Source organism: Ammodytes marinus (assembly GCF_949987685.1).
Source record: "Ammodytes marinus genome assembly, chromosome: 13".
NCBI lineage: Eukaryota > Metazoa > Chordata > Actinopteri > Uranoscopiformes > Ammodytidae > Ammodytes > Ammodytes marinus.
This window is the reverse complement of record NC_137217.1, coordinates 23,152,478-23,176,217: the sequence shown is the minus strand read 5'-3', so window position 1 is coordinate 23,176,217 and position 23,740 is coordinate 23,152,478. Positions and strand designations below refer to the sequence as shown.

General features: G+C 41.5%; 1 protein-coding gene across 8 annotated transcripts in view; it reads right to left on the bottom strand.

Moving 5' to 3' along the window:
- The window catches only part of arhgef1 (Rho guanine nucleotide exchange factor (GEF) 1), a 41,356-nt gene that overhangs the window by 11,378 nt on the left and 6,238 nt on the right, over positions 1-23,740 (bottom strand). Inside the window, exons 2-16 of one of the 8 annotated variants that reach the window (XM_080039679.1) lie at positions 19,888-19,955; positions 15,216-15,299; positions 14,979-15,092; positions 13,651-13,749; positions 10,448-10,487; positions 10,208-10,307; positions 9,727-9,867; positions 7,245-7,274; positions 6,246-6,357; positions 6,027-6,102; positions 5,865-5,894; positions 5,224-5,424; positions 4,496-4,637; positions 3,036-3,047; positions 1,974-2,135 (exon numbers count right to left, since the gene is read on the bottom strand). In XM_080039679.1, coding sequence (XP_079895805.1) covers positions 1,974-2,135; positions 3,036-3,047; positions 4,496-4,637; positions 5,224-5,424; positions 5,865-5,894; positions 6,027-6,102; positions 6,246-6,357; positions 7,245-7,274; positions 9,727-9,867; positions 10,208-10,307; positions 10,448-10,487; positions 13,651-13,749; positions 14,979-15,092; positions 15,216-15,299; positions 19,888-19,911 — 1,367 coding nt within the window. In that variant the 5' untranslated portion in view covers positions 19,912-19,955. Of the gene's footprint in view, positions 1-1,973; positions 2,136-3,035; positions 3,048-4,495; positions 4,638-5,223; positions 5,425-5,864; positions 5,895-6,026; positions 6,103-6,245; positions 6,358-7,244; positions 7,275-7,367; positions 7,692-9,726; positions 9,868-10,207; positions 10,308-10,447; positions 10,488-13,650; positions 13,750-14,978; positions 15,093-15,215; positions 15,300-17,737; positions 18,073-19,887; positions 19,956-23,740 lie in introns of those variants that run through there. The other 7 variants (XM_080039680.1, XM_080039678.1, XM_080039683.1 and 4 more) reach the window with 7 other exon arrangements.

The following is a 23,740-nucleotide window of genomic DNA, read 5'->3' as shown; positions in this document are numbered from 1 at the left end:
CCACACTTTTGCATTCTTCTTTTGTGATGCTTTTCCAGGCTTTCACCGCAGCCTCATTCAGTTGCTGTTTGTTTTGGGGGGTTACACACTTCGGTCTCCTTTTTGGCAGGTAAAATGCATGCTCTATAGGGTTTAAGTCTGGAGATTGACTTGGCCAGTCTAAAACTTAACATTTCTTGCCCCTGATGAACTACTTTGTTGTTTTTGCAGTTTTTTTGGATCATTATCTTGCTGCATGATGAAGGATCTTCCAATCAGTTTGGTTGCATCTTTCTTTAAATTGTCAGACAGAATGTTTCTGTAGACTTCTGAGTTAATTTTGCTGCCGCCATCATGTGTTACTGTGTTGTTGTCGTCAAGATGCACCTTTACCAACGTGATGGAAAGGCTAAAGTTTGGAGAAAGAAAAAATCTGCTCATGATCCCAAACATACAAGCTCATCTGTGAAACACGGTGGAGGCAATGTCATGGCTTGGGCTTACATGGCTTCTTCTCAGATGGGCTCATTAATCTTCATTGATGATGTAACACATGATGGCAACAGCAAAATTAACTCTAAGTCTAAAGAAACATTTTGTCTGCCAATTTAAGGAACGATGCAACCAAACTGATTGGAAGATCCTCCATCATGCAGCAAGATAATGACCCAAAACACAACAAAGGAGTTAATCAGGGGCACAAAGTCAAACTCCAGACTTAAACCCTATAAAGCATGCATTTTACCTGCCAAAGAGGAGACTTAAGAGAGTAACCCCCTAACACAAACAACAACTGAATGAGGCTGCGTTGAAAGCCTGGAAAATCATCACAAAAGAAGAATGCAAAAGTGTGGTGATGTCAATGGGTCACAGGCTTGATGCAGTTATTGCAAGCAAAGGATTTGCGTCAGAATATTACGTTTTATTCACTTTAATTTATTTAAAGTCTATCTGTTCCAATACTTTTGCTTGCCTAAAAATGTGGCGTTCCTTTTCAAATAATGCTATCTTCTCAGTTGTGTATCAGATCCAGATGTAAATACCTGGAAATGAAAGCTGAAATGTTGAGCTATTGTCTCATATTCATCTTTTGGTGTCAAACCCAAATGTTTCCAGTCTACAGCAAAAATAAAGGAATTGGCCTCACTGTTCCGATACTTATGGAGGGGACTGTATATATTTATTTTTTTATTAATTGCAATTAAACTAACCCTAATTAAAAAGGGCTGGCACCTAATGCTCACCCATTGGTCAACATTGACCTAACTCAATAATTCCCCCCTCAATGCTAAATGTCTGACCTTTCACTGAAAATGAGAGTGCTATGTTACTGTTACTCAATCAATAGGTCTATTTACATTAGAGACTGATCCATCTGACGGTCAATGATAAGTCAGTGAACCTGTCAGGCGCATGGATTTATTTAGTTTGTCTCTACAGGAAAAGGACATTTGCCCTATAAAAAGGATTTTTTCTTGTCATTTCAAAGTGATCTACCCAGTAGTTCTGCATGAACTAGTCTGGTTTTATCCACAAAATGACTACCAACTATTAATCGTCTTTGTAAATAAGAATTTATTCTTAAAGAAGAAGTAAGTGATATTTTTTTGTAATATATTCATTCAGCTTTGCAGTTATTTCCAGATAAAATTTTGAGTATCCCGCATTTTTATCCAATCAAGAGACAGAGCGCTAAAAAGAGGCGGGTCTCTGTGCCCGTGAACGATGACTCGCTCCATCGTGGCACTATCTGACGACGGCTGTGTGTTCATGTGCTGGTGACGTAGGGACGAGGGAGAGAGAGAGGACTGCTAACTGCAGTCACCGACAGGAAGTCATAATCACTTACTTCTCCTTTAACAACCTGCCTGGTTAAATAAAGGTAATATTAAAATGTAAATAAAAAAAATGATTTAATTTAACGCTTTCTGATGTCCCTGCTGTGCAGCTCTTCAATCAAGAGAGGCATCACGAGGGGGCTTTGTCCATCTTACGGATGGAGGTGCTGGGAAGTGAGCGGGGAAGGTGTTGTAGTGGTCGACGGTGGCTGAAGGTCCACGTCACTACGGGAACGAGACTGTTTGGACCTGGAAGAGCCACGGCGCCGATAGGAGTGCCGGTCCACACGGGCACTCTCGCTACGGGCCACTTTCCTACTGTAGGGAGGCAAGGGGGAGAGGAGGGGGAGGGAGGAGGAGATGATAGGGACAGAGTAGAGGGAAGGAGTAGGAAGTGAGATAGAAAGGTAGTGATAGTGGTGGTAACAAATGCAAGAAAGGACAGGTGGAGATGCCACAGAGTGAAGAAAGGAAAACATGTACCAAAATGTAGTGAAAATAACACACAAAAAGTGTTTTTGAAGGGAAGGCAATGGAAGAGGTCGTGTCAAAGTCATGTGCAGTCAGTGTGCACATACAAGGTAAAGTGGAGGATCAATTATTTAAAAGGTACAGCAGTAGATTTTTGTGAAAGAAGAGTTGTTCAAAAAGAAAAAAGATACAGAAAGTAAAATTAAGTGACAATATGTGGAATATGCATGACATGTGACATGCATATACTTGGTTAGACAACAAAACATGCATAGTATGCTTAATATACTGTAGACACGGTAGAACTCAAATAATTTTAACAATTCCGTAGGAGTTACTATGAGCCAATGTACAACAGTAAGTTATCAACGTATCCATGCATTTCTATGACATAATGTCCGTCCCGGGAGTTGGTAGTTGTCAGGCCACTTCAATGGTCAATTTTATGTCAACAGTTCTCCAAATCCACACAAGGTGCATTCACATCCACTAAAAATAATCCAACTGACCTCAACAAGCAGGCTCATTCTAACTCCATCACAAGCAGGTTCATGATACTTAGCCATGCAGTGTGTGTGTGTGTGTGTGTGTGTGTGTGTGTGTGTGGTGTGTATCAGGGTTGCAGGGCTTAATGTGTTATGTGTATGTGTGCTAGCGTTGTTTGATCAGTTGTTCGTATGTTGGAGTTGTGTGATCAGTATAAGGCCTGAAGCATGTCCATGACTCTGTCAAGGCGCTGCCACCCACCTTGTCTTCCGTCTGTGAAAACACGGGACACCACATAGTTACTCGGCCGCCTTTAAGCAACTATTGCAACCCACAGCAACAACCATAACATGCAGATGCAAAATAACCCCAGTATGGTATTCTAATAAACAAGTTCAAAACCACCGTCAGAGTAACATGCCAAATACGATGCCAAAGCCCCCCTGGAACAACATGTAACCGCACACACTGTGGAGACAAGCAGGACACAGGACGGGCCCTGATGGCTACAATGGACACAGACACCTTGAAAAGCACATGGGGCGAGCAACAAAAGCTAAAATATTATATGAAACTAATCGTTCAGCCTTAGCTATAAACTAAAAAGCAGCACAGTGTGAAGGTTAGCTTCACTGCTTTAAACTAAGCAGTAGCCTTAGGTGCTAATCTTTAACATTTGTACTCCTTAAAAATGTGCTACAAGGAACTTTTAAATATTTCTGAAACAGTCAAATTTTCCCTTCTTCATCTCCATTCATGAGATGTAGCAGCAAACGAGAACATCAGTGCAAAGAGTGCTATTTTTATATTGTTTTTCCTTATGCCTTTTTCATGGGTACGCTCACCCAGGAACAACAGCTAGCGTAGTAAAAACATTAACGCTCTTGTCCAAAGGGGGTGCAAGACTGAACACAAACTGAAAGTTCCTCAGAGCACCTTTAACTAAATTTTAGCTAACATATTACCATTTCTACTAAGTTAATATTCAGACTTAATTGCCAAACCTTTTTACAGGGTGGAAAGCTACAGTAATGAAAGGCTCATCTATAATCAGTTCCATAAACAAATCTCAAGTCTAGAAGAAATCCACAGTGTATTGACCTACATGTATCTGAATCGAATATAAAAACAAACAAACAAGATAGTCGGAACTGCACAAACAATGCCTATATGCAACGGGAACTGCAATGAAGCTCTGTTGTGGGAATTAGAAGATGCACAACAGGACACACAACACAAAAGAACGGAAATGGGACAGGAGGTTATTAGGAAGAGAGCGCACGTGCAGTTGTTAGAAGACAAATGAGAAAGGGCAACGAGGGAGAGGGAGAGGGAGGGCAAAGGTCTGTGGCAGGGGAAGACTGGCTCTGAGTTCACCAGAACTGAAGATCCTTCTCAAAACTGCAGGCCCAGTTAGCTAGCCAGCGAGCGACGGGGCAGCATGACAAAAAGCTTTGCACACAGCAGGGACAGACTGCCGGGGGAGTTTTACCACGCTCCCTTAGCCTGAGCGCTTCTGACACCCCCCCACCCCCCCACGCCTTTTCCCCTAGTCGATGGATCTAAACAGTCTTTATCTTAAACAGCTTCCATACTGTCTAATAATAATAATAACATAATAACAACAGCTAATCTTGCAATTTCGTATACTCTTTTATTGAGTTGGCTATCCCCTGCAGTTATTAATCTCCCTCCCTAGATGCATGGCCTCTCTTCCTCACCTGTCTTTCTCTTGATTTTCCTCTGTGGGAGTGTCGCTGGGCGTGAGGGGCTCCCCGGCCGCCAGCCCTCCTCCCAGCCCCACGGGGGACACATCACCGCTGTCCGTCATGCATGGAGGCTCTAAGCGATTGCTAGAGAGGCCTGGACAATTGGAAAAGGGCAAGAGAACCGACAAGGGGGTTATATATTGCAATTAAATTGTGCTTCAATTGAGAAATGTATATCTCTTCAACAATAATGTATACATAAAGCATAAAACCATAATGTATATTGTACATGTTTATTAAAGTTTGCATAAATAGTGCAGTATGGACTCTGCAATCAGAGTTCCCGATGTCTTGGTCTATTGATTTGTATTTGTAACCTCACTAGATGCGCGGTGATTATAGGAATGTCAATATCTGTCAATCCACCACTTTTGTCCAGACTGAAATATCTAAACTGGATGGACTAAAAAGGCTGCACATTCTAGCATTTACTGAAGTGGCATGTCTGGACCAAACTAAAGACAGCGAACGTGGTCAACATTATAGCAGCTGAACATCAGCATTGTAGAATGCGAAAGATTAGCATTCAGTTCAAAGCCCAATTGTGCCTGGGGAGTCGGGTCAGCCTCACAGAGCCAACAGCATGGCGGTTAAGTAATCTTGTTTAATTTCTCAACGCATCAACTGATTTTTTTTGTAATAACTCCTACAACACAGTGGAGTCTATAAGCAGGATTTACCATCGTTGTGTGAAGATTCCGGGCTGTTGGCGGTGCTGACGTTGTTGCCTGAGCCATCGTTGATCTCTAACCCGGGCAGGGAGGCAGGACCTCCGCTGGAGACCGACCTCTTGCTGGGGAGGGAAGGGGCTGCAGGGTCGATCAAGGAGCCTCTGCCCGAGACTAGACTCTTACGCTCGGGATTGACTTTCTCCTTTTCCGCTGAGGGGGGGGGGGGGGGAGGAAGAGTGAGACCATTTAAAACAGAGCTCAACTGTATAGTAAAGCAAATGCTTCGGTCAGTGAAAAAAGGGACAGAGTCGTTGTGAGAGGGAACAAACAGACAAGGATGAGTATGGTGCAATCAGGAGGGGCCTCTGTGGTAAATGAGAGCGTTAGTTTGGTATAGGAGAACACACCCACGAGTTCCCCGCAGATGAGTTACGTGTGTTTGAGGCTTTCGGATGATTACAAAGTATAAAGTTACACTAATTCTTCAAACAATCAAACTGAAAACACAGATTCAACCAAACAAATGCCCCACCCACTTCCCCTTCCCAGTGTGATTTGGGACATGCAGACATGCTTATGGGTTGATTAGTAAGGAGGTGACCATTCTACAGATATGTGTGAGGGGGGGGGGGACTCCGGACAACTAGTACCTTCAGGCTCCGTTTTAGGTTTGACCTCGGCTGTAATGGGAAAGAAGCGCAAGGACAACATGTTCTCAAGATACCACATATAGTTATTTTATTACACAACGTGTACATTTAGAGATTGTGTGAAATTTCATTTAGAAAATGGAAACAAAAGCAGATACATACTATTGCCTGCGATCCAGCTGGGGATGCCAGGAAACCCCCCTCTAGGCTTGCCCTTTGTGGATTCATCCTTCTTATTCTGGAAGAATGAAAGTGAGAAAGAAGGTGGTTTTAGGAGGATAGTGCAGTAGTGCATTACTTGACTTGTTCGATTGCTCTTTTATTTGGGTTCATGGGTTTTGAATGTTGTATTGTCCTTCTAAATAGTTGATAGTATCTTACCTTCACTAGCTGTCTCCTAAAGAAGCCCCCTCTGGACTTCTTACTGTCGACGGCCCTGGTTTTAACCCCAAGGTGCTTCATGTAGAAGGCCACCGCTGAAAAGATGGATTGGCTGTAGGAGAAGGTAAGAAAAAGATTAGTTTGTTTGATTAAAGTTATAACATTTGTGGAAATGCTTAGGAAAAAAGGTTTCTTTTCTTTTTTGTAGTTGCATCTGACCTTAGTATATTTCACATTAAAGACTGCAATGAAGTAGCCTATTGAAAATGCTACAGTAGAGTAGCAGTAGTTGCGTGGTTTCTGTTCTCACTGATACTGATCATGAGAGACCATGTGGCCATATCAGATGCAAGGAAGTGGTAAAAGGGAGATACAGAGTTGAATAGTGAATAGAGAGGAGGAGGAGTAGAAAAGAGGAGGGAGGAGAGAAAAATATGAGACAAAAAAGACAAAGGAGGGTTCGGGAGAAAGAAGGGACCTAAGGGAGGAGCCTCTGGAGATGTGCACACAACAAAAGCAGACTGTTCCATATCACCAGAAGCAGTTTAAAACTGAACGTTGAGTGAATACATTGACTGCAACATGAAAGAACTTTAATCACCAGGGTGCAGAACTATTAACATTAAAGAATAAAAAAACATTCATGATAGGGTTGAATAAAGTACTGTATGCAGCGCTTTATTCAAGAATTAAAAAAAAGTAAGATTGCCTTTCAGCTAGTCAATTTACAAGACACTGTTATACAGTGCAAGGGCCTTTTAAAAAAACAGAGATATACCCTGGTGGTACATTTTTCTATTGAAAACCCAACTGAAAGAAATTAGTGACTATTTTGTGCACTTGAGCGAGTATGCAAAAATCTTGTGGTTTGACCACACCCAAGCTTGAGAAAAGCATGCAGAGATCATATCAGCTTCATGTGCAGAAACACCCACTAGCACATGACACTCATGCAATTAATATTAACATTCTAAAAAAGAAAAGAATAACTTAACTCACCATTTTTCCTCGTCTGCGACGATAGAAAGTCTGAAAGAAAAGAGACAGGTGTCAGTGATGTCACTATTAGAAAAAGGAACAAATGCAAACTATGACTCACTCATCTTTCACTATCAAGCTCACCTCTTCCTTCTAAGTAGCATGTTTTCTTTCCCTTGCTCGACTGATTATGAAATGTGTTTTGGGCCTGTGGAATCTGAAGTGACTAAGCTTTTCCAGATCCAACTCAGAGATGACTGTTGTGTATATGTGTTCAGAGCAGAAGCTATTGAACATATTCTAAAAATGTGCACAAAAGCTGAGAAAATAAAAAACGAAATAAAAATAAAAAGAACTCAGAAAAGTAAAAGCTGCATCAAAAGTCTGTCCGCTCAAACAGCAATTTGTAAATTCAAGAACTGCAAATAAGCCCAACTATTTGTCTCCAGACTGTCTAAAAGTGTATCTGCTCTGGTTTGTCTCTCTAGGAAGCTGTCTAGCCAAAGGAAATCCAAAGTCAGAAATGCTCCAGCACAGCGGAAATGTCTATTTAACCATGTTTTTTTGTCTGATGCAACATGCAGGCAAGATGGAAATTGGATACTCATGTTTTGATATGAACATAAAGGGTGGGACGGCTTTCCCCAGGATTTCCCCCTATAATCCAATCAAATGGACCGCTTGCCTCTTTCCCATCACCAGATAAACCAATGAGAAACAGTTCGAGGTCAATGTGTTTTGGTGGAATAAGGGGGGGCTGGGGGGTGAGGGTGGAGAATAGGTGGGGTTGACTGGGTTTATAGGAGGGTGAGAGAATGGAAGAGAAAGGGAAATAAAGACATGATTGTCATGTCAGGGGCAATGAATATAGTGAAACATAATGAATCCTTTCTCCCTTTGAGATAAAGATCCCACTGTTTGTGATTTAAAAATATAATTATTATTATCTTGGATACAAACTACTTAGCAGGACTTTTTTTGTATCCACAGGACGAATGCATCGTCTCCAGTTATTTATAGTCAAGGATAGATTAACTTTCCCCAAGAACTCTCTGCTTTCGTTCCTTAACTGTGTCCAGGGCAGGAGCTATCCAGCATCGATAACCCTGTGGCCCTTTCTCTCTTCTACCGTATAACCCCCCCACCCCTCCCACCGCCTGGCAGTGTGCCAGGGGAGAGCCTTCCTGCCAGCGTGGCACTGCTGACTCCATCTTTTCCTCTCTGCCTCTTCATTTCCTTCTTGCTCTATTGTTCTTCTCTTCCAATCACTATGTCCTCTAGGGCTCTTCATTCCTAGTGGTAGCTTGATTTTCTCCATCTCCTGCTGTCTTTGTCCACTGTGTGCCTTGCACTAGATTGGATATGTACACAGCTTAGGTTGAACATCCTTATTATAGAAAGTGCAGCACCAACTTTAGAGGGAAAAGGCTGCTTTTCCTACTTCTCTGACAAAGCAATCATCGTCTCTGCTCAAGAGCAGAGCAGCAAGTTAGAGAGGAGACTCAAGTATTTTACAATTAATATTTTAACCTTTCTCTTAATAATAGCCTCACAATGCTGTGTATGAAAATTGCATTTTGTTATTTAAAGGAATATTTAAACATCTAGAATCTTTAGCCTTTTGCCTCACTCTCCGGCTCAAGAAAATGTGACAGAAACCGCTCCTGTAAATGTGTGTGCATTTTTTTTTTATATATATTTTTGGGGCATTTTTATGCTTTATTGATAGTGCAGAGAGACAGAGGTGAAATGGGGCAGAGAGGGGAGTGACATGCAGAGAACGACCGCGGGCAGGAATCGAACCCGGGTCTGCTGCTCGGCCCGGCCCGGCCCGGGGGGTGGACGCCCTACCAACTGAGCTAAGAGCGCCCCCATGTGCGTGCATTTTTGATGAATAAATGGACATAGGTCACTCATCCATGTTAGCACATAAACAAGTAAATAAACAAGTCCCAACAAGCACACAGGAGCATCTAGTGGAGTTGAAAAGTTTATCTTTGCCTGGATGAGCAACCTACGCCCATTTCTTCATCAGAAATGCACGCACAGTTACAGGAATGGTTTTTTTTGCTTTTCTTGAGCGAGTGAGTGAGGCTAAAAGCTAAAAAAAAAAAAATGTTGAACTACTCCTTTAACCAGTCATTTGTATAATTGGCATGATTTCCACATTTCCTGCGATGCACAACAGGAACAGAAAATGCGACTTTTAGCTGTTAATTTAGTTCCTGCTTTAGGTTCCTTTGGTTTTATAGTTCTTGGAACTTTTTGGTCCAAAATTGTTCAACCCTAAGGGTTAAGAAGGACATTCCTTCTGTAAACCGCATCACAACTGGCTGACTTTCATGTCCATCCAAGCTTTAAAAGTGCTCAAACTGTCACAAAACAATGATTATGCAGGAAAAGCACTGTTCACCCAAAATAACTCGTAGGTAGATAAAATACTGCCAATACTTCTACCCTTATGTTTGGTGTTGTAGGAAACAGAGAAAGAGAGAAAGCTCACTGTGTCTCAGACATCTTGTCCAATAGGTTCTCTGCTACAGACTTCTCCTTCATCTCCATGGGGACGCGGTCAGTGGGATAGTGGTTGTCCACGTCATTGAGCTCAGCCTCGTTGGGGGTCATACCCATCATCCTCTTCTTCCTGGACAAGACAAGTCAAAAAGAAGCGAGAGTTTGGTAAGAATGATACAGATACTAAGGGCGCACTCACAATAGGCAGCGAACAGGTTTCATGAAAAAAGGCAGGGTCTGACTGGAGTCTGGATGAAATTTGTGCAACGGTATTGCTCCCTTACTCAGGTTTTCAGATTTAGTTTTTTCAAACCACATCAAAAAACAATGTTCAAAGCACAGAACTTTCTGAGTGACATTACAGGGCAGTGATTATGCCCTAGGATGAACATGGATTTACAAAACAAACATTTTGGGAGACTATGCTCGATTAGTTAAGTAGAGAATGTGGGGAGAATGGGGATTCTCACCTGAAATCCTCCAGCTGTTTGGACACTTCGGCAGCCAGCGAGAGCTGAATTTCCTGTGCCAAGCGCTTTTGGTTCTCCTCGGGGAGCAGATCTGGACGGGCTTGGGGAAGGGCGAGAGGAAAAGTGAGTAAATGATAAGTAGTGAAACAGGGAAGTTGGCCGAATGGGGCTGAGGTGTGTGTATATGGTAAAGCAAATAGATTCATTTTGGTAAACGCTCGTCAGGGAAAATAAACTTACCCATGTCATGGTTGTTTGGTGGGATTGTCACTCTGAGAAGCTACATTGTGGAGAAAATTAGACAGAAATTAGACTGAGATTTTGACCGTAATTATGCAATGTGAAGCATTTATACCAGATAACTGACCACACCACATTAAAATCAGTATCAGTGAGGGTAGGGTAAATAACAGAAACACCTCTCTGAATAATGTAATACAGTTCAACAGCACTCCAAACTACAGCTTCCAAAATGGCCATGCAGTTGAATTAACACCCTTCTAAAACATTAGTTGCCGTGTACCAAATAACATGGAACGTGAATGTTTGTGCATGCATAATTGTTTCCTTTGTGGTGTGTTGAACCCAAGGAAAATACTGGAATTAACTGGTTAGAATAAAGTATGCAGTACCTACGATTCACCACAAGGGGTCATTTAAACATTAGAAATAGGGGGGGAATTGTCAAGGGAAAATAAAAATATATTCAATATCGGAGATACATAGCTCTGTCACTGATTCAATAATATAACCACAAAGGCCATATTTAAGTCAATGGAGATAAGGTCTTAAAGTCTAAAATAAGACCTTATCTATTTTTTTTTATCATGCTATTTGTGGTGTATTGATTTCAAGTGATACATTAAACTTATCTTTGCAGTCTTGCATGTAACCACATTAAATATATCATATAATATTATATAACACTGTCTGTCTCCACACTGGTTTGTTTTTGATCGTGTCATCAACAACATACAGTCATATGAAAAAGTTTGGGAACCCCTCTCAGCCGGCATTATAATTGACTCTGCTTTCACAAAAAAAATATAAAAGTGGTATGTATTTAATTTACCAGGAACAGCTAAGTACTGGGATGTTTTCCAAACAAAGATTTTTTGAAAAGCAGTATTTGGTTGTATGAAATAAAATAAAATGTGAAAAACTGGCTGTGCAAAAATGTGGGTACCCTTGTGGTTTTGTTGATTTTAATGCCTGTAACAGCATGTAAAACTGATGACTTTAAACACAAAGTTGGTTGGATTATGTTGTTAAGCCTTGAACCTCATAGAAATGTCTGTTTAATCATGAGAAAATGTATTTTAGGTGCCTAAATGCAAGTTGCACTTCTCTTTGACTCTCTGCTGAAGTGAGACAGAATGGGATCATCAAAACAGCTCCCAAAAGATCTGAAAAACAAAGATTGTTTATTGTCATGGTTTAGGGGAAGGCTACAAGAAGCTTTCCCAAAGGTTTCAATTGTCAATTTCTACTGTAGGGAACGTTGTCAGGAAATGGAAGGACACCGGCACAGTGGCAGTTAAACCCAGGTATGGCATACCAAGAAAAAAACAGGAGCGGCATAGGTGGAGGATTGTGAGAATGGTTGCACACAACCCAAAGATCACCTCCAAAGACCTGCAAGAACATCTGGCTGCAGATTGTGTATCTGTACATCGTTCAACAATTCAGCGCAATTTGCACCAAAACATCTGCTTTTTATAAAGACCAAATAACTTAATTTTTGTCTCATCAGTCCAAAGCATTTTCTTCCAATATGAATCTGGCTTGTCTAAATGAGCTTTTGCATACTCCATGCAACTGTATCTGTGGCGTGGGCGCAGAAAGGGCTTCCTTCTCATCACCCGGCCATACAGATGTTTTGGTGCAAATTGCACTGAATTGTTGAACCATGTACAGATACACAATCTGTAGCCAGATGTTCTTGCAGGTCTTTGGAGGTGATCTTTGGGTTGTGTGCAACCATTCTCACAATCCGCCGCATATGCCGCTCTTGTACTTTTCTTGGTCTGCTAGACCTGGGATTAACTGCAACTGTGCCTGTGTCCTTCCATTCCCTGACAACGTTCCTTACAGTAGAAATTGACAATTGAAACCTTTGGGAAAGCTTCTTGTAGCCTTCCCCTAAACCATGACAATGAATAATCTTTGTTTTTAAGATCTTTTGGGAGCAGTTGTGATGATCCCATTCTGTCTCACTTCAGCAGAGGGTCAAAGAGAAGTGCAACTTGCATTTAGGCACCTAAAATACATTTTCTCATGATTAAACAGACATTTCTATGAGGTTCAAGGCTTAACAACATAATCCAACCAACTTTGTGTTTAAATTCATCAGTTTTACATGCTGTTACAGGCATTCAAATCAACAAAACCACAAGGGTACCCATATTTTTGCACAGCCAGTTTTTCACATTTTATTTTATTTCATACAACCAAATACTGCTTTTCAAAAAATCTTTGTTTGGAAAAGATCCCAGTACTTAGCTGTTCCTGGTAAATTAAAGACATACCACTTTTATATTTTTTTTGTGAAAGCAGAGTCAATTATAATGCCGGCTGAGAGGGGTTCCCAAACTTTTTCATATGATTGTAATTCAATTAAAGTGCTATATGTTTATGCACTTCTATGTGCCCATATTGCTACGCATCGATTGCTGTCCTATGCATATGTGCTATGTTTTTACATGCCATCAACCTGCCAAAGACAGCTGTCATTGTCTAGAAGTTGTGTTATTTTAATTGTCTATGCTCATGTGCTCTTGTTCTGCACTTATCTATTGTATTTCTGAATACTTTTAAGTGTTTTCTTTCAATGCCATCAACCTGCTAGGGGACTACAGTTGATTTTTTAGTTTTATGAAAAGTGCTATACAAATAAACAAAAAAAGTCTGATTGGCCGATTAATTGATAATGTGCTGAGCCTAAAACGGTGCCGTGGAAAGTCTTCACACATCCAAAAAGTTGCACCTGACCCGATAAAGGGGCCTGGACTTTCTTCGCATTGAAGGGGAATTGAAGACAAAACTGTGCTGAAAGGACCTGAGTCACAAACAGTCCAGCTCTCATAAGGTCATCAGACCAACTTTGCGCATTTCGCTTGCTCTGTTAAGACATCATGAAGCAAACTACAGCAGTAACGTTGATTAACTTAAGTTAAATAAGTTGCATGAGGAGCGTGTCTGCATGTCCCCTTGGTTTAGCTGTGATTTTAGTTTGCACAAACACTTGACTCATTTGCTTCCCTGAAAAGATTGTTTAATCTGAACTCAAGTTTACAATAAACCTCATTTGTTTCAAATATAGTAAATGAGTTTGCTCGTGATTTCAAGCCTATTCGTTTCTATTTCAAATGAGGCATGAAAGACAACAGCTTAAGACTCTAAAGATGTCTTGGAGGAAATGCAGCATTGGGGGAGATACTTACTGCACCCTTGTCCAAGAACGTGTTGTAGAACTCCACATACTGCTTCTTGGTCTCTTTGGAACTGAGGCTCCTGAGGAGGTCAGCATGGAGGTAACATAGCTGATAGGAGAGACAACCAGAGGGTCAGTGAGTGCTGGAGTATTTGACTAGTACTAAAGGCCACACTCTCACATGTTCTGTTCTTATGCCATAGCAAAAATCATGTGTACTTCAAAGTCAAGATTCTGACATTTAATCAACATAGTGTCGTGTTGTGCTGTTCACCAAAGACTAATAGGGAATCCTAATCTGAATGACAATATCAAACAAAACAATACCAATAATTATTCACAGAATTCCAATAATTCATTAGACACCATAATGAATGCTTTCTACTCGACACACACTACGCTCACACAGCAACAGTTAAATGACAAAAAAAACACATTACACTGCTACACAATCCGGACAGACTTCTAATGTCTATGTGGACGTCAATGAGGTAGAGGGGCAATAGAAAAGGGAGGGTCTCATGACTGTGGGAAGTGTAACAGTACCTGGGTGGGTCACAATGTCTGCATGCGGAACAAAGAGGGAAAGGACAGGAATGCTTTATATTAGCACTGACACACAAACACACTCTCTCTCTTCAAATCTCTGTCTGATCATTTGCTTTGAAGGAGCTGTGGCCTGCTTGCTTAGCCCAATGGACTATGTTGCCCGGTGGAGCTTCTATCAATACAAGTGAACTATTCCATACAAATTTCGTCAAAACATAATATTCTAATGCAGAAGTTGAATAAACAATCAGCAGTCAAATATTTCGGCTCTCAATCTGGAACAAATTGATTTTAAATTATAATTTGTAGCCACAACTGCAGTTCTTTAAACTTCTATATGGAGGAGGCGTCCGGGTGAATTTGTGGTTAAGACAAATACCATAGAGATGCAAAGTCACTAGTTCCCTCCTACTCTGCTGTTTGCATACACACTAACACTATCATAAACAAGCTTTTTTTGCAGATTTTTCTTTCAAAATATTATATTAAGAGGCACTATCCTGACAAATACTAAGTTTACTGTAAGTATATGAAGCTTCTTTCTGTCAAAATGCATACATAATAAGGCTTCAACTAATGAAAACAGCCTTGGAGCCAATCATGACACTTCCCGCTCACACTTGCATGTGTAAAGCGGGCCATTACATGACTGTGTGTGTGTAGACACTACAGTATTGATCAAAAATATCCTATCTACTCAGACTTGTATGAGACCGATTACTGAGTAACGCGGCCGAAACAACATCCTGTGCAGACAGGGCGTTGTATTATAGGAGTTGTAGTTCTCACCAGGGGAGCGGTGTCAAACTGTAGAATTACATGTTGTATGAAGACCAGCAGGTGGGTGGGCTTCTCCTTCAAGATGTCTATACTATTGAAGTGTTTGCAGTCGTCATCAGCCGGCTGACAGGAGACAGCACACACACATAGAGCAAAGAGAGAGAGGGAAATAGTCAAAAATAATAATATGGTTTAAACAAAATGTCACCTTACACTCTTTTTATTCCCATTTTTATATTCACTCACATCATTCAGATCGTTCTCGAAATCCTCATCCTCGGCCCCGATGATGCTCATGGCTGCGTTAGAGCACTGAGCCCCAAACACGCCCTGCCATGGGGGGAGAGAGAGAAAGAGAAAGGGGAAGAAAACAAGACAATTAGCAAACGGTATTGCTATACTTTGAACTAGTCGCCTACCTCTCTTGACATCCTGAGCCCCCGCTGAGCAGAGCCAGACATAAAGCCAGAGTACAGTTTGAACACAGTGAACTTTCCCAAGTTTAAAAAAAAACATACAGAAAGAGAGGGAGACGTGACGTCCCAACATCCCGCCACCACACATCCTCAGGAGAGAGAGAGACACAGGCCTGCTGAGTCATAACGCACAGCAGGATCCCAATTTATGAGCCAGGCAAGGCAAATACGTATAAAGCAAATTAAAAATTAGTTTTGCACTTGTCGTTTTACCCTGACCACCATCTCTCCTACATTTAATTGAAAAATTACTTGAAGCATTCAATATTTTACAATATTTTCTTCGGATTCTGTGAAGATTATGCTCTCTTGAAATAAATCATGAGGCTACTGGGAACGGGACACTGATAGTGAATGGTAATGAAGCAATTAAAAAAGTTTTGCACTAAATAATTTTGGGATGGTGGAGTAGTATGTGAAATGCTGAAGTCCACTTCCCCCAGGGCAAACCTAAATTTGTATTTGAGGTGTTGAAATCAGGGGCGGAATATTTCAGTGTCTATAGTGTACTGCAAAACAGCATTTTTGGCTGTTTGGGCAACATTTTGCCTCTGGAAATAGTGTTTTCAGATTAGGGCTGGGTTCAGTAATATACTCAAGAGGAAAACACTCCTCTAGCTGCCAGGACGTAAACCCTCCAGGTCTAAAAACATAAATAAACCAAACTGAAATGAAAGTTTAATGCCAACCCTTGCCTTTGAAAACCATGAATGGGAAAATAAAAGCAATCGGAACAAGTGACCAATATACCCCCACCACTTCCCCACTGCAAGCACACACACACATAACACATAGCTCATGTATTCTTCAGTCCTGTGAAGGCCCAGACCCACAGCCGCTACCAGGGAGGGGAACACCCAAACACATACAAATGCACATCAAAAAACCAAACTTTTCAGCATTTACCATTGTCCATCGAGTACAGGGGGCAAAGTGTGTAAGTACAGAGCAAAAGAGTTGTAGGATTGAGTCAAAGGAAAGAGTGGGTCTAATGGTCCCTGTAGGAAAAAGATCTTCAGAAACTGTTAGTGAGGAGCATTTTTTAAGATGTCATCATTTGGAGTTATTGGCTGGACTGCAGAGCAAGGCCAGCCCTGCCCTACAAACGCGAATGTGAGTGTGTGAGTGAGTGAGTGAGTGAGTAAGTGAGTGAGTGAGTGAGTGAGTGAGTGAGTGAGTGAGTGAGTGCGTGACCAAATTCAGCGATAGGTCATCACACTACAAAGCCTGTCTGTAAAATAGGTTTTAAACCTACCGAACAATGAGCCTACAGACATGGTGACCTGGTTAACTGGCCTTAATAAAAGACAACAGGTGAGAGGATGTGGTAGATAACATAAATTACCTCAAATACTAGACAAACCCAAGCTTCTTTGGTGGCGACTTAACTTTTTAAAAAGGTATTCAAGATATTTTATTGGTATGTTCACCTTTATTTGACAGGTGTAGAGTTGTTTGTATAGCAATTGTGGTTTGTTTTTGGCTTTGTATTGTAAAGCCCTTTGTAACTTTTGTTTAGGAAAGTGATCTATTTAAAGTTTAGTATCATTAATATGTAGACACACCAACACAATAAATGTGTCAGTCACTTGAGAATTGGCCATACTATTAATACTGTGCTGGCTAAACCTTTTATGTTTCTTTTTGTGTGTGACATATGTGGTAGTTAAAAAAAATTAAAAATTGTATGGTTTCTTCACAGTAAATATCTAAAATATACAAATAAATGTGTGGTCATGTTGGTCGTCTAAATGTTATCAGGCAGGAACCGAGAAATCATTTAAGGGTTAGAGTTTCTAAGGAAGTATGACTGTTTACACGATCACGATACGATTCATGGCCTGGACACAGTGTGTGTGTACAGAGTTAGGCAGCACAGCTGACAAATGCTCGGAGGTCAAGGTGAGTTCTTGTAAAGAGACAGACAGAAAGAGAGAGACAGTGAAACTGAGTGACGGACAGAGAAACAGAGAGAGAATGTGTTCATTCATGGATCATATCCAGTGGGCTGTATGTTGAGAAAGGCCAGTGTTGGAGCAACATGCGTAGGAGGGGTTAGCCAAACACAGAGACACAGGCCTGTCAGAGCCATAGACACATACTCTCCATGGCCATACACACTCACAGACAAACACACACACCAGCCACCGACCAAAATGGAACCTCCAACGCCACCTTACACAGGCAAACACAAAGTCATGTTACCGTGACAACAATGATAACAACTATGAATGACAAATGTTGCAGAAGCAGATCAAAGAATGTCCTGGTGGAAAGATAAAATGCTCTCACTGTTGCAGCTCGAAGTGATAACATATACGACATACAGTCTTGAGACCAGGTGTGTGTTGCTGTGCAGATCCTGCACAATGCCGATCACTTTATTTAGTTACTACCTTTTGGTCGGTACCTTCATAAAGAGAGATTCATGTCAGTTGGCATACTGTAAATTGTACATTTGCAAAGTCAACCTTACTTGTATTGCTTCATATCACAAATTTGCATTAAAGGTTGTGTGAAGAGCACTGCTGCTCTGGTGACTGTGAAAGCCATAGCATATAATAATCATTTAGCTAGGGATGGGTATCGAAAACAGATACTAACATGGTACCGGTTCTTTATTGGTCACTACAGAAATATCGATAAGCTCCTTGACAAACGATACTGCTGTTGATTTATGCAATGCATGCTATTTCGTTATAATGTAGCGTAGCAGCATTTTTTAATTCTTAACGGTCCAATAATGATGATGAAGCTGCTGCCATGAAGCTGCGATTACATTTGATGGTTTGTAACTGTGCATTTACTTTTCAGCACTCTACATTCACCATGGCTGATAAGGAAACATGTTCAAAAGATAGGGCTCGTTTTACTATCTTAAAAGAAATGCAGCTAAAAGTCAGTGAAATCAGCAACCCCATGAAAAACTACAAGTAAACATTATAAATCTAAAGCAGTGCAGCGTGTTTGAAAGTTTAGCAATTTAACTTATTTCTGCCAAAAAGTAATCATAAATACAGTTGAATCTTTTCATGTCATGTCGTCAATTTTTTCACCAAATTATGGACCAGTAGTTTCAATAAAGGTATCGAATATGTTTGGTATCGATAAGCAATATCAGTATATTGATGTCCGTTACCGTATCAATAAAATCCTATGATACCCATCCCTACATAAGACAGAGAAAGCAATTCCTCGCATTTGAAAAGCTCAATTAAACCTGGAGTCTGGATTCTGGAGAGTGCTTGTAGAATCACTCCACCTTTTACTGTAAAACTTTAATGAAGATGCAAAAGCAGAAGATGCTTGAGGAAAGCTCACATCACAACAACAATGATGCTGCTATGTTGCACTAGAGATCACATCAGCTCAGCCTCCTCATTACAGGAGATGCTGAAGCCCGTCCCTTGTTAACGTTATGTCTTGGTTGATCCTGGAGTTACTTTCGTATATTTTCATATTCTACAAGATCAATTGGGATGCACTCAGACAGACAGGGGTTATTGCTACTACTCAGAGGGAAGTAGGGAAGGTGACCTCCGCTCTGCAGTTAAAGAGCACGGGATTATAGAGAGAGAGGCAGGAGTGGGAGGGAGCCTGCTCCTCTGTCCAGAAGGGAAGCCAAGTGGTACATTCCAGCATATGGCACAGTTCAGACAACAGATGGAGACAGTCTGTGAGTTTTCAACAGTAACCAGACCCTCTTCCCTTCACCTCCATTAGCGAACGATAGCTGGCATACGCTCCAAAACGGCGAGGGTGTGTTTCCTGGCTGATAGGGACATGGGCTGAGGTACCCAGACAAAGACCACTGAGAGAATACAGTGTTTGAACTGAGCGTCCCAGAAGTGCAAAAGATCAGCTCTGGTGCTCCTGAGGGTTCGGCAGCTGCCCCCTCCCCACCTAAACCTGCCCTCCCCTCCCTCCCATCACATTCCAGTGCTAACTAAGTGTCAGGTGGCATCAATCCAATGATAGCCATCATGCGTACGTGCCTTTGTGTGTGTGTGTGTGTGTGTGTGTGTGAAGACTGAGCACGTATGTGGGAGGGGGCCATTCCTATGTGATTGTCGGGAGCTGCCAGCGTACGGGTATGTGTGTATGTGTCTGTGTGTGTGTGTTATATGACAACAACTGGTCTTTACAGCAGCATTCCTCTCCATCTCTGGGCCACCCTGTGGAAATCTCTAATACAGTACATGAACAAAACAGAGAGAGAGAGAGAGGGGAAAAAACACCTGTTTCATAAGTTGAACATTTAGACAAAGCAGCACAGTTGAGCATTTCATATTTCCACCAGGTCACTAAAAGGTTACGCTGCGGCCTAATTATAACAGCTGAGGCACCGTTACATCACAACTTATGCAAAGCCCAAATCCATTGTGAAACCCCTTCAGACCGAGGAAGAGAGGAGGAGCCGTCGTCATATACTGTGACCTCACCCAGTGGGCGTCGTCAGCGTCCATGTTGCTACCGGGCGGATCCCACACACCTGTCAATCGGTGACTGTCTGAAGGGGAGGGGGTGATAAGTTTAGTGGAGCAAATGATGCAGCGCAGCTTATTCAAGCAGGCAGGTGTCAGTCAGTGGCACCACAAACTATGAGTAGAAGTAAAGGTTATCATGTGCCATCGGCCAACAGTGAGTGATTGCACTTGTTGTTGCACACTGGTGGAAGTTTGTGGGTTTGACTGCGTACATTTCCCACCACACACAGACGTTCAATCCCACAGTTAGTTAGTAGAAGACTTCCTTTCAAAGTGTGACGCCATTAACAGTCAACAGACACATTCTTAAAAGGGACAGGTGCTAATAATGGTATCAGGGCAACCCTAGTGATACGCTTGAACACACAAACTCATAGCATATAAATGGCACGAAAAAACAATGTTGTATTCCGATCTAATGGTATTCCTCACATTAAAGCTCTTAACACATCGCTCTATGCTGCACTCACAGTCAATGCTGAAGAAAGCCAATATGCCACACACTAATGTAAAGAAATTGTGGCATATTTTTCAGATGCATAAACAATATTGCGCATTACATAATAATTGCGTCTGATGTGTTTTGTTCTTTTCCTCACACAGTTTAATTGCTTTGTTTTTTAATTTGGCATCCACTCTTTCTTACTCATTGGAAAATCCAGAATCAAGGAGGAAGATGCCTCCTTCTTCACATAAATGTCAGTCAGCGTGGTTTGAAGTTCCAATGTCACATCAGTGTTTCCGTGATGTACTATTGTACACAGTGACATCACTGCTGGGTATGGTTACAGCAGGTGCAGAGCCACCCCCCATATGCTGAGTGTGAGGGAATACACACTCAGCACAATATACATCTTCCTGTACTGAAAACACTAACATTAGAGTTTCACAGTCACTCATTCACAATTAGCTAGATGCACCTGGACAAGGAAACCATTGTACGAGCAGGGGTCACCGTTCTCTTCCTAGACTTTGTCACAATAGGTCGTGTCCTGTCCTCTATATGTCCTGTCCTCTATATGCTATGAGGGGGGCAGGGTCCCAAAATAGCACCAGCACTGCAGCTAATGGCTATAGCTTGCTGTGTTTGTACTGCTGTTTATCTGGCTCTCTCATCAGGCTCGGGCCTCTTTAGCAGTGACTGGGGGATTCCTACCCAGCACCATTGCTCCCTAAGGGGAAGAATGGGGGGGGGGGATGGGGGAGTGGAAGGTGGCAAATGGGGAGGCACACAGACAGGAAGTGGGTGTAATTTCCTCAGGACGCTATCAGAGGCATTTCTTGTATGACCTATCAGATGAAAAAGAGGGATGGAGACCGAGCCAAAAGAAAGAGTAAAGAGAGTGATAGAGAGAAAAGAGAGACAAAACTGCATCAAAAAGAACCTCCAGTGCCACCTCAAGTTCTCACTAAGTTCACATCATGGGAACCAGAAAAGGAAGTTACACATGCAGCTCGACGTAACCAGAGTGATAAACAAATGAGGAAGAGGGAGTGCATGAGAAAAGAGTGTGAAGAGTAGAAAAAAGTCTTAAAACAACATTACTGCTACATTAAAGAAAAGCATTCTGAATTAGGTTTCATCATAGAGATGTGTTGTTGTTGGATGTAAGTGTATCATGGTTTTGAGACCGAAACCAAAACACTGAAATGAAATACAAGTGGCATCCTTATCAACATGGAAAGTTCGGAGATGCAAGTATCTCAACAATATTTTTTTCCAGCTTCTGCAGAGCTTAACAAAGTTTTAACACCAGGAAATTAACTAGGTCATTTAAAAAAATATATACAGGTACAGTATAAAAAATAACTGACTTTTACTGAGGCCTGCATTGTGTTCATAATCTTCTAGGACTCACTACGAGTGGTGAACATGACTGTTGCTGCAAGCCACTAGCCTGAGTGAACCCTATAGACTAAACAGAGGGGGGAAATGGGGCGAGAGGAGGAAGAGAGAGAGAGAGAGAGAGAGAGAGAGAGAGAGAGAAAGAGAGAGAGAGAGCGCGTGTGTGTGGAGAAAAAAAACAAAAAAAGAGCAGAAAATAAAGAACAAGGCACTGTGGAAAGAAAGAAAAAAAAGGAAACCAGGAAACATAAGTATGAGAAACTCCGGAAAAGTCTAACAGGCACAGACGCATCCAGAAACCATGCTCTATTACAGACCCGAAAGGTTCCAACCTTGACCAAATGGTTTTTAGGTTGCAGCTGTCAGAGGTGATGGTTAGCAGCACCTCAGTGAAAACATGGGCTCTATAGCATGCACAAGTCTGCATATTAAAGTGGAAAGAAGTACACTGGTTACAATTGTAAGACGAGTTACACAATTAAGCTCTGTTCCCAGAACAGAAATATGCAAATGTGGCTTGTTACATCTCCGTTTCTGCATACAAGCAAAGTCAAGTATTACATATATAACATGATGTCACTTATAAATGCAAACTAATATATTGACTTTTTTGTACTTTTGTCAAAGGTCACAGGAGAGAAAAGGCAGAAAAACCATGTCTTAAAAAAAGACAACCTCCACTGACTGTACACATGGAGTTTGGTTCAATACGTCATGGAGAGAACTACTCAGCGCACACAAAACTGTTGTATAATGTGGCTGGGAGGCACCTTTTCTTAAGTCTGAGAAAATAAACCTAATGCTATCATTATGATGGTTTGGGCTCAAGAAGACTTTAAAATCTAAACAAAAATACTGCATCACAAACTGGAGATATGTGCAGTTCGAAAAAAACAAAAAAACATGAGCCATTTACCAGATGTGTAGAGGGTCTATGGCATTGCATTATGGGAAACGCTTGACCCACACTAGCAACTGAAAGTCAGAACATGTCAACCTCTGCTGCTTTGATTTTGACCACGACAAGGTTTGACTTCTAAACAGATAGGCCATACAACAGACAACACAAGCACCTTCAATTATTCTACAGTAGAAACAGACATGATAAAAGATTAGGCTATTTATCCATTCACATAGATAAGACTTTTCAAGATAACGAGGCCTAAATGTGTCTGAGTGTTCCTTTCGACGCTGTAAAAAGGGCAACGGAGCACTGGTCTGAACATTAAAGGGGGGCAAAGTTATCCCAGGAATCTGGTCACGGCACTGACAGTGAGCAAACAACAGAGGAGAGAGGGCACACTGTGGGACACTGAAGATAGCGTCTCTCACGGCAGAGTCACTGTGTGTAAGAGAAGTGACATCGGTGCATTTGTGAGACAGGAACTTTTCGACTACCACATCCTTTCTTCCCTTCTATCATCCCTTTCTTCTGTACATTTCATCATTCTAAATCTTGTTTCATTTTCATTCTCTCTCTCTCTCTCTCTCCCCTCCTTCGTCTCTCCTCCACCTTTAGCCCAAAAATAAAGCGGCCCCTTGTACGATCGCTCCAAGACAGCCAGTGCATTCATGGCCGGAAGACAAGGGCCAATTATGTCATTTAACAACCATTACGTAGTGGCTAAAATAAGATTATGGCCCATGTTAGCACAGGGGAAAAAAACACAGGCAGGACTTTTCATTGCTTAACACGGGATCTTGCCTGTTACATTATGTCCATTGTGTTCAGCTACAACAAGTCCAAAAGGGGATCACAACGTCAAATCTTTGTTATCCCGATTCCAAAAGGACATGTTAGAGGCACCACTGCTGATATGTCTCTTCTGAGGGCTTTATCTTGATGCAATTTTTTTTTTGGATAGAACAGAGAATCACTCATTTCTTATGGCTTTAAATTGAGTCGCTGTCAGAGTTTTTTTTTAATGACACTGAACCATCCCTCTAACAAAACACATCTCA